At 38.0% G+C, this 11,383-nt stretch overlaps 1 protein-coding gene across 1 annotated transcript in view; it reads left to right on the forward strand.

Annotated features, from left to right (window-relative positions):
• The window catches only part of PLPPR5 (phospholipid phosphatase related 5), a 54,381-nt gene extending 52,165 nt beyond the window's left edge, over positions 1-2,216 (forward strand). The window contains exon 6 of the mRNA XM_073356958.1: positions 1,779-2,216. Coding sequence (XP_073213059.1) covers positions 1,779-1,811 — 33 coding nt within the window. The 3' untranslated portion in view covers positions 1,812-2,216. The remainder of the gene's footprint in view (positions 1-1,778) is intronic.
• The last annotated feature ends 9,167 nt before the right edge of the window (positions 2,217-11,383 follow it).

An 11,383-nucleotide genomic window follows, 5' to 3' on the forward strand; every position in this document is an offset into this window, starting at 1 on the left:
TAACATTGAAACAGAGACTTTACAGAAATCCAAAAGCTTTTCTTTTTTATTCCAGTATTTTTTTAAAAATCCATAATAGAAAACATGGGTTATTTCCCCTCCCTCTACCTCACTAAATAAAACATAGTTATGTCCCTTTGCTGCGAGGCCAGGAACAAAGTCACCAGCATGACTGGGGTTAGAGGTAGAGGGACCTAGGGTGTAATGGTAGGATGTTCCATCTCTCCACCTCCGATGGGTAACTACTTCCATAAAATGCCCCTATCCCCATAGGAGACTGGTCTAAAGGAAGAGCTAAGAAATTTGCACTTTAAACAGCACCTTTCCTCTCCTGCACAGATTAAATTCCTCCTAAAAAGTAAGGATGGTGCAATATGAATGACCCATATGTGAGCTCTGAAACCCATCACATGAGTCACAAAACCAGCCCACAGCCTGAGAGAAATTGAGAACACAGTTAGGAGTGTTACTGGCAAAGAGAGATGATGATGGAAGGAGCACCTAGGAGAGTCAAACTAAGTGACAGTAGGATAAGGCATGTACAGAGTTTCTTTCATATCCTTTACCCATTTTTCTTGCCTTGCACTGTCTCCACGTTACTTGGGGTCCTACTGCTGTGGAATATGAGAAGGTGGCAAGAGAAAAGATGTGATCCTACAGCAGTACACCAAAATCTGCAGTACTTCCAGATTAAATTTTCCTCCATGCATTTTCACATGGGAGGAGATGCATAGGGACCTATATCAATAGGACTGTGTTTCATTTTGTCTGTTTAAAACATGTTTCATGGTGGTGGCTTAAACAATTCCTTAGAAAAGAGATTGTATGTTGAAGACAATAGGAGTTGAGAACAGGTGGTACCACAGAATAGGCTGTCAGTGCCTTGCAGAATCCCACCACTAGGGACCAATGCAAACACTTCAGCAGGTATGTGAATGAGACTCATGTGAGTTAAAAAGAAAAGGAGGACTTGTGGCACCTTAGAGACTAACCAATTTATCTGAGCATAAGCTTTCGTGAGCTACAGCTCACTTCATCGGATGTATGCTGTGGAAAGTGTAGTCAAGTTACCCACCTGCATAAGTAGTTTCAGACTGGAGCATGACAATGGACCACATAATTATGCTAGACACTACAGTTTTTTACTGTGTTGTGTTTTAAGTAAAAAGTGAAGTAAAACCTGTTACATATACATACACACACGCTTAAAGAATACACTTGTTGAAGGAAGCAACAGAAGAACATTGCAAATGATGCAATTTTTAATATGTTCTATCAACTAGTGAATTCTAGCATTTCACTACTTCATTCCATGCCATCTGGCTCACAGGGAGCAATTAAACTTAAAAAGAAACAAAACATTAAAATTGTAATTAACACTAAAACAGAATACTATCAGCTGTCAGGTAGCAGTTTGCATTTCCAGAAATTTAGCTTTTAGTTATAAATAAGACAGCGATAAAACTACTAATTTAAGTATTCAAATTATTAAATGAAAAATACATTACAAGCTAAAATGTTGTAGAACTATATCACTGAGTTACTTTGGTCACTGTACTGATGTATGCAATTTTTGCAATATTTAAAAAAAGATTTGCTATGGCAAGGGATGGATAGCACTGCAATTAGGAACATTTTTATTTACATTATACTACAAAACTCTCCAAGCATAAGAATGTTTCAAAAGCCAAAAATAGGAATAAACTTTGTTATGATGATTATACATAGCTAACTGTGTGCTTTTCTTTTTTTTTTTTTTTTTTTTTTTTAATTTCTAGAACCACATCACGGCCTTTGCAGAAATCACATGATGATGAAGCTGATGTATATTCACTACACTGGACATCATCTCTTTTCACAGTCCACTCATACTAACGGAAGTGTGTTGAAAATAAGACAGTAAAAATTGTCTGATTTATAACTTGATTTTTACAACATTAAAACTACATCAACATTTGAAAAATACTTCTTAAATATTAAAAGGTCACTTTACTTTCCAACAAAAGCATTGCACCATTATTTATGTATTTATTTATGGGGGTGGGAGTGGGAGGGAATCTGAACACTAGTCATGTTTGTATGACAATGCCCTCTCTAGCCTTTTTTTGGCTATTTATCATTTTAATTATTCATATATCTATTCAGCAGTACATCATTTTCTGATTGATTTGGATTTTTAAAATCTGAGTTTTTAATTCAGCATGACATTGTTTCCATTTGAGCAGATTTCAGTGTATGAAATTTTTTTTAAAAATTATGTTCTGTACTAAAATTCTATTTGCTCATTATATTATGCTGTATTTCACTTAAGATATCATTCATACCATATGTTACATGTAAGACTGGTGCTTCTGCTTTTGAAGAGAAAAAATGCCAATTTTTACTGTAATAAGTATTGTATCATAATTAAAAGTTTATTTGGATATTTTCCTGACTTAAGTGTAGTCAAGTGGTTGATATGTAGTTCCTGAATGTCTTGGATGATGTACATTGTAGCTAGGATAAAGGACATGATAAAATATAGAAATTCTGGCCATTGGTATATATCCTTTTTTAGTAATGATTTCTCACTCTGAGTTAAGGGCTCCATTCTTAGTCCCAGGATATCTTCTTTCTGTAACTAACATCAGAAGTACAGCTATTGCAGATCACTGAAACTACATGGAGTCTATATTCTCCTTCTGAATATGTTTTATGCATCTCAGGGCACCCAACTGACATGCTGGAAGTGCGTGTGTCAAGGTGAATGGGGGTTAGAGGAGGGAACTAGCCTAACAAGCAATTTACATATTTCTATACCCTATGTTTTTGTTTCAGGGAATTTGTGGGAAACGTGGCTGTGTAAATGTAAGAGGTATCACAGATATCTTGGCCCAAATTGCTAAAGATATTTAGGCACTGCTGAGTTCAGGGTGGTCAGTAACCTTTTGGCTCCTATGTGCCTAAATCCCTTTTGAAAATGAGATTTAGGCTCCTAAATTAGTTAGGTGTTACAATGCTGAGTGTAGCACCTAAATACCTTGTAAACATCCGGTCTCTTTGGCTAACATGACCAGAACTTATATAATCAAGCACAAGGGGGTCTTACTGACCTTGGGAGCATAATGGGGGACATATTTCAAATTAATGCATTTTCCAACCATTTTTGTAGCGTGTAAGCGAAAACCTGACTTGTCTTTAACTTCATGCATTCATATCTTCTTTTTCACTCATTGTTCACGATCAAACCTACCCATTGGAAAGGCAATCCAGCTCTCCATTAATGCTGAAGTTGGCCCATATAGAGTAATTTTATAGAAGTGGAGAGCCCAAAAGAGTTTGCAACTGTTTGATAGAGTGAATGTCTGACCTATCTCTGGAGACTTAGCTTTGGCAACTGCAGATCTAATGCTACAGCTCGTCACACATCAAGAACAGCAGTGGTGGTAGATCTGTTGAGACAAGCAGAGCATGCCAAGCCTCAGGTTTTCCATGCACTAACCAGTGGTGGAGGCTGCCCAACCAATATAAAAAAACAAGACCCTGTGATGTCAAGTGTATATGAAATGTTTAACTCTATACTTTCCCTTCATTTGGTCAATAAAGGGAATGCCCATTTAATCTCTAATAACCTAAACACTGCCTGGAGGACAGAGCAGGATCACCAGTGTGAACATTGTTTGAGTAGAACAGAGAACGGATCATACACTTATCCAACTAAACTGAAAATCCAGAATAAAGATGCATGTATGTGAAAAAAGCAAGAATAGAGCCCTTCACCACCACAATGCTACTTAAACAATTGACAACAATGTTCATTAAAATATCAATTGTTTAAAAAATTGTAGTATTTTTCAAATGTGTGTGCCACCCTGCTAAATACATTTACCCTTCTTCCTCTAGCTGTTTAGGAACCAACCCACTACAAATTGCTCTATGTGCAGCTTAAAGTGAAATCTTCACTTTTTTTTTTGCATGGCGGTGATCCTGCAGATTTTATATATTATTATCAAGAGGCTCTTTTATGTTGAGATTTTTTCCAGCATACTGTGTACATTCAGCTTGTAACTGGTCTCTCTCTCCCCCTCTCAGGGATCTAGGCCAGTCAAGCATTTGGGTTAAATTGATCAGATGTTTTTGTTGTGAACTGACAGTGGATAAACAAAAAGCGACACTTTCCTGTGTACTGTATTTTTAAATAACTTTTTTTTCATTTATAGGTACAGTATTTTTTTAGACAAGTGATCAGGGCCAGTAGTCAGTTGATTGTTTATCTTATTTACTTGTAGACTGAGTAATTTAAAAGTTGATGCTGACTGACTGTCTTCATTATTATAGGATGCACTAGAATTCCATGATGTACCTCTACAGTATTTAACTAGTCTTCATCTACTGTGTACAGCTGAGGGGCTGGTCTTATTGCACTTCAGGTAGCAGTCGGTAAACTTGCCCACTAACCACTTTTACCCTGTCATTTATCTGTTTGTTTACCCTGAGGGCTGTTTTTAGACGTACATGGTACCATGCAGGATTGACGATTCCATTCTGAGTAGCCGTCATGACCCTCCTGGAAAATCTATTAGCTAGGGCAGTGTTGTTCCTACTAAAATATACTGGATGACTGTAAAATGTCAATTATTTTCAAATGCAACTATTTTCATGAACTCTTGATGGGCCTGTTTTGATCATGGTGCAGAAAACTTCAGTGCAACAACCCAACTTGTATGTTTTAAAGAAGACGCCTACGATGCAGAAACCAGCTCTGATACTATACTTAATTAGATTTTTATCAGAAAATGTCAGCAAACATTGATTTCACCAAACACATACAAACCAATGGAAAAATGTCTCAATCCATAATCAAAATTTACAGCTATGCAAAGGAAGAAAGACACCGCTGGAGAACTTAGCGTTTAATTTAAGGAACATTATTTGTATGTTCTCATATGTGATAATTTTGTGCTTGAGTAGTTATAAACCTAAACTTTTTGAATCTCAACATCTATCATTAAATAATTGTCTGGTAACATCCCCACCCCTCAATTTTCCCCAAATATGGAAACTTAAATAAATCAAAATGTAAAAAATGCTTAAAAATAAACATCTTTCAAAATTATATTTAAAAAAATCAAATTCCGCCAAGCTTATATATGCTCTGCTGTGTCCCTACACAGTGCAATTCATAAGGCATATGGGGACACCATCTGGGCTCATATCCAGACCATTTTAGATGGCTTGATAAGGATTCTGCACTTTGTTTGTAATCATGAAATGCATAAGACATACGGAGACAGCATCTGGACTCTCATCTATTCAGCTTGTAAAAATGTTCATTTTTAACAATATATATTAAAAGGGAATAATGTTACTATTTTTCAGCTGCAATTTGCTTTGCTATTTGTTACTTCTTCCTAATTCTACTGCTTTCTTGGATCCTTGCAAGGGCCGCAATGCATTTGGCAGTCTATTGTCATGTTCTGCTAGCAGGGAGCTTTCTGCAATCTAGAAAGTATTTGATTTTGGTATTCCTGTGGCCTGTCAGCGGAAAGCAGGGGCAATACATTTTATGGACAGATAATGCCCACCTCCATTAGTATAATCAAGAGGAATGAGAAACTGTTGACCTAGATGCTGTGGGAGGCACCAGTGAAGATGGAGGAAAGGAAAATCAGACTTACTACTTAAAGGTACAGATGGATTTATTTAGGCATATGATAAACACTTATACCAGCACCCGAGCCTGGTGGGAGGAGCCCAAGTTGGCCCACTATTACAGCTGCAGTCTGCTTCATTCCCTGGCTCTCTTCAGTGGAAAAACAATAATGAAAAGAGACACACTGCTGTGTACTGTATTTTTTAGGAAATAAAATAATTTATCATGATTCTCATAATTTTTTTTTCAGGCCAGTGCCTCCTTTTCTTTTGCCTTTGACACCAAACTCCTTATGATCCCCACATCATCAAGCTTTCATATATAGTAATATCCAGGTTCCAGTACACAGGATTCAATGCATACCTCACTACTGCCTTATCAGAGCTTGGGCCAAGCACCTGCCTGGAAGCCCTAGATCAGTGGTTCTCAAACTTGTGTACCCCTTTCTCATAGCAAGCCTCTGAGTGCAACCCCCCCCTATAAATTAAAGATGCTTTTTTAATATATTTAACACCATTATAAATGATGGAATCGAAGGCGGGCTTGGGGTGGAGGCTGACACCTCGCGACCCCCTGAGAGGTTCTCAAACTGGGGGTCGGGACCCCTGCCCTAGAACACTCCAGCATACCACTTTTGAAATCAGTGTCTTAGCTGGGGTCAACTAATCCCGAGTACTTGGCCCCAACAGCAGCTGAAATCATCAATGCTTTCAAAGAATGCAATAGTCCAGACAGATTTGAAGGAGACCACACTAGGTGCTAACAAAGTTGTCAACTAGTGCCCAGTTTCCAACGTCTTTTTTTCTCAGCCAGGTCCCTGAGACAGTGGTGATATGATGGTTGTTATTGGAGTTTAGATATCACATTCCATTACTTGGATCTCTGCCATTCAGTTTTCAGACCAAGACATGGCACAGAGACAACCTCTAGGGCCATACTGCTAGATCACTCAGCGGCCTTTGATACTGTTGGCTATGTGGCGCCGATGACACCACAGACAGCCACTCTTTCTGCCATACAGGTCACCAGAGGTTCATGATGGCACCTGAACATCCTTACCCAGGCCCCACACGTGGCGTCTCCTGAGGTTATTACTGTCAATCCTCCACAAATATTTAAATATTTAAAACAAATATTTTAAAGACATTGCCAATAATCTATCACCTCCATTGACTGAAGGTGTTGGACTGTGGATAGTGAAAGCAGAGCAAAGCCTCAGTGTGGCATCATGTCCCATTACTCACAGACACACACTACATCAGTAATAAGGAATGCTGCTTTCCATCTTTGGTTGGCCAGAAGCAAAGCCCTCTACTCCCAAATCATTTTCTTTTTCATATGGCCGATGTAACTGTAGTGCAACAACTATAATTTTACATTTGAATGGTTAAGCCAGATAATTGCTTCTGGAATAGCAGACTGTATTTCTGTGATGCCTCCTTTTTATTTGTGAATCGGGCATTGAGTTGTTATATGTTATATGTAGGGCTGTCAAGCGATCAAAAAAATGAATCACGATTAATCGCACTGTTAAACAATAATAGAATACCATTTACTTAAAATTTTTGGATGTTTTCTACATTTTCAAATATATTGATTTCAGTTACAACACAGAATACAAAGTGTACAGTGCTAACTTTATATTTATTTTTGATTACAAATATTTGCACTGTAAAAACAAAAGAAATAGTAGTTTTCAATTCACCTCATACAAGTATTGTAGTGCTATCTCTTCATCATAAAAGTTGAACTTACAAATGTAGAATGATGTACAAAAAAACTGCATTCAAGAATAAAACAATGTAAAACTTTAGAGCCTATAAGTCCACTCAGTCCTACTTCAGCCAATTGCTCAGACAAACAAGTTTGGTTATAATTTGCAGGAGATAATGCTGCCCATGTCTTCTTTACAATATCACCTGAAAGTGAGAACAGGCATTCGTATGGCACTGTTGTAACCGGTGTCACAACATATTTACGTGCAAGATGCGCTAAAGATTTATATGTCCCTTCATCTTCAACCACCATGCCATGGACAGGTGTCCATGTTGATGATGGGTTCTGCTCGATAACTATCAAAAGCAGTGTGTACTGACATGTTCACTTTCATCTTCCAATTCAGATGCCACCAGCAGAAGTGGTTTTTTGGTGGTTCAGGTTCTGTAGTTTCCGCATCAGAGTTTTGCTCTTTTAAGACTTCTGAAAGCATGTTCCACACCTTGTCTGTCTCAGACTTTGGAAGGCACTTCAGATTCTTAAACCTTGGGTCAAGTGCTGTAGCTATTTTTAGAAATCTCACATTGGTACCTTCTTTTGCGTTTTGTAAAATCTGCAGTGAAAGTGTTCTTAAAACAAATGTGCTGGGTCATCATCCGAGACTGCTATAACATGAACTATATGGCAGAATGTGGGTAAAACAGAACAGGAGACATACAATTCTGCCACAAGGAGTTCAGTCACAAATCTAATTAATGCATTGTTTTTTTAACGAGCATGGAAGCATGTCCTCTGGAATGGTAGCCAAAGCATGAAGGCATACAAATGTTTACCATATCTGGCATGTAAATACCTTGCAACACCAGCTACAAAAGTGCCATGCGAACACTTGTTTACACTTTCAGGTGACATTGTAAATAAGAAGCAGGCAGCATTATCTCCCATAAATGTAAATAAACTTTTTCTCTTAGTGTTTGGCTGAACAAGAAGTAGGACTGTGTGGACTTATAGCCTCCAAAGTTTTACATTGTTTTGTTTTTGAGTGTAGTTATGAGACAAAAAATCTACATTTGTAAGTTACGCTTTACCGATAAAGAGATTGCACTACAGTACGTATATGAGGTGAATTGAAAAATACTATTTCTTTTAACATTTTTACAGTGCAAATATTTGTAATAAAAATATAAAGTGAGCACTGTACACTTTTTATTCTGTGTTGTAACTGAAATCAATTACTTGAAAATGTAGAAAAACATCCAAAAATATTTAATAAATTTCAAATGATATTCGATTGTTTAACAGTGTGATTAATCGATATTAAGTTTTTTAATCGTGATTAATTTTTTAAAGTTAATTGCGTGAGTTAACTGCGATTAATCAACAGCCCTAGTTCCATGGTCTGTTCTCAGTGACCACAGTCACATAATGGAGGGTCTTTAATTTTCCATTTGTGCAGCAAGTATCCGCATCTGCCATGGTTTGTGCAGATACGATTTAGGGTTGCCCATGGGTAGTCCCAAATGAGAAACTATTAATCGATCCATGCTTTCATCACCTCCTGAATGGAGTTGGACAACTGCAAAATGTTTGTTGCACAGAGTCACTTCTTTCTGGCAGCACCTAGCAGCCTGCCTCCTAAGCAACCAAGTCAACAAAATAATCACACTCAAGTTCTAACAAACTCTAATGACTCCAACTGGTCTGAATTCAAAGAATTTGTCTCAATCTACACCACTGGCAGGGAGCTGGTTGCCTCCAACGGCCTTCACCATCTATGATCCATTGAGATAGATGAGGAAGTAGAGGAGGACCAAATTAAAACTTTTGAGTCCAGGGTCAGAGAGTTCTCAGAGGCATCATCCTGATGGTGGGACTCTTTGTAAGAGGAGATTCAGACTGATCCCTAACCTGACAATGTTCAGCTCTAAATATATAACCTTGTTCTTTGATAAAGCCTCCCCAAATAACAATTATGGAGAGACAGAGAGGGAGAGGGAAGAACAACACCTAGTGTATTGTTGGTTACTTTTAACATAACTGTGTTTCCATTGAGATACCCAGATGCCAGGCACCTTAGAAGTGACGCAGGGAAACAGATATCCTGAAAATGAAAGCAGGCATTTCTGTGATTTTATTATAAAAGGAAAACTGAAGCCATGAAGAGACATTATCAAAATGAGAGTGAGAGATGAGGAGAAATTCACAACGTTCACAAGACCATAGGAACTGCGAGAACTAAATGCACTAACTTCAGAGAAAAGAAAAGGAGTTCTTGTGGCACCTTAGAGACTAACCAATTTATTTGAGCATAAGCTTTCGTGAGCTACAGCTCACTTCATCGGATGCATACCGTGGAAGTTTCCACGGTATGCATCCGATGAAGTGAGCTGTAGCTCACGAAAGCTTATGCTCAAATAAATTGGTTAGTCTCTAAGGTGCCACAAGTACTCCTTTTCTTTTTGCGAATACAGACTAACACGGCTGTTACTCTGTAACTTCAGAGAGACTTTGCTGTACTTTATCTAATACAGCATAGAAAGCCAATAGTTTGGCAGAAAACATTTCTTTAGTCTTGAAATTGCATCAGAAGAAGAGAATTGCTTCTATTAGCAAGCTGTTCTGCTGCTAAATTGTCTGCTGTTACATCCTATGCCGCTACTGTTGCTTAAAGAAGCAGTGACAGTTGCTTTCTTAGCACTGTATCTGCACACTGCCAGCTGACAACTTAAAGATTTCAGACTCAAACCTTCTAAAAATAGGCCTGGTGCGATGAGAGCAACATGCTCATTTTAGCAAAACAAAACCACAAATGCCTTTTGCTCCTATTTGAGACAGAAGGCTTGACTATAATCCTGCTGGGAAACACTACGTATAAAACAAGACTTCACAATTTGTCAGTCTGCTGTACTGCTGTAAGTAGGATGTGATGGATCTTTACAGATCGTGTTGGTGACTAGCCAATTTTGGGGGGGGGCAATTAGCAAAAACAGAAGTATACAGGCTTGGAGATATGCTGTTCTTCTCTTCTTGCAGTAATAGTGTGTCCTTTTAAAATAGATATACAGTTTTATTCTCACAGGAGAGAGAGAATTTTAAGACCCTAGACTACTCGTACTCTGCCAGTGGAGAGAACTATGTAAGAGCTTTCTCATTTTGCACTGTTTTAGGGAGAAGGGCAAGGATTGTAGGTCTTGTTTTGGGAATCAGTACAAGTACTTTGTATTAGAAGGTTCTGTAACTGTCTTTCTGACAACACTCCCACAGCAAACCTGGGGATGACAGGTTGTTTTACTTACAATAAATACATTTCAGGCATTTCACATTTTACTTGGGGGGAAAAAAGACAAACAATATGTTTGATCTATAATTCCTTGTCAGCTTGTCAGATATATATGCCATGGGGATTGGACACTGTAGTCTGCTAGCATTATTTATTTATGTACTCCAAAATTGGAGGTAACCTTCCTATCCAGGAATCTGGCATTAATAAGATTGCTGTTAGCTGCGCACATTGTAATAACAGGTAAACACCCAACATTTTAATTGTATAACTTCTGAAGCAATGCTGAAAGCTAAAATGTGCATAATTTTACTATTAATTATTACTTCAGTCTGTTCATGAAGACCAAGGGCTTTTCATATGAAGAGATGAAAAACATTCTCTTAAGTAAAGCTCATTTTGAGGGATGTCACTCATTTTAGTCCGAGTTACCTACATTCCCACAAAATTTGGGGACCTCTTTCTTTCACTGTACACTATTTAAATAAAGAAGATGCGGTTAGAGTTATTTACACTAGCAGGAGGAATCCAACAGCATTTTAAGTCTACTCAACGGGGATTTTTTGGTATTTCCCTCATTTTAGGTCTGTGTCACTCATTGTGTCTCACGTTTGGGCCTTGGCCGGATGCAGACTCCATATCTGCTGCTATAGTCAAGCACAGCTGAAGTCCTATTACAATACTCTCTCTGCGTGACTCACGAGAAAGGAAAGCAGTATGATCACCAGGGGAACTCAAGCTGAACTCACTTACTT

The sequence above is a fragment of the Lepidochelys kempii genome, chromosome 8, assembly GCF_965140265.1.
Source record: "Lepidochelys kempii isolate rLepKem1 chromosome 8, rLepKem1.hap2, whole genome shotgun sequence".
NCBI classification, from domain to species: domain Eukaryota; kingdom Metazoa; phylum Chordata; order Testudines; family Cheloniidae; genus Lepidochelys; species Lepidochelys kempii.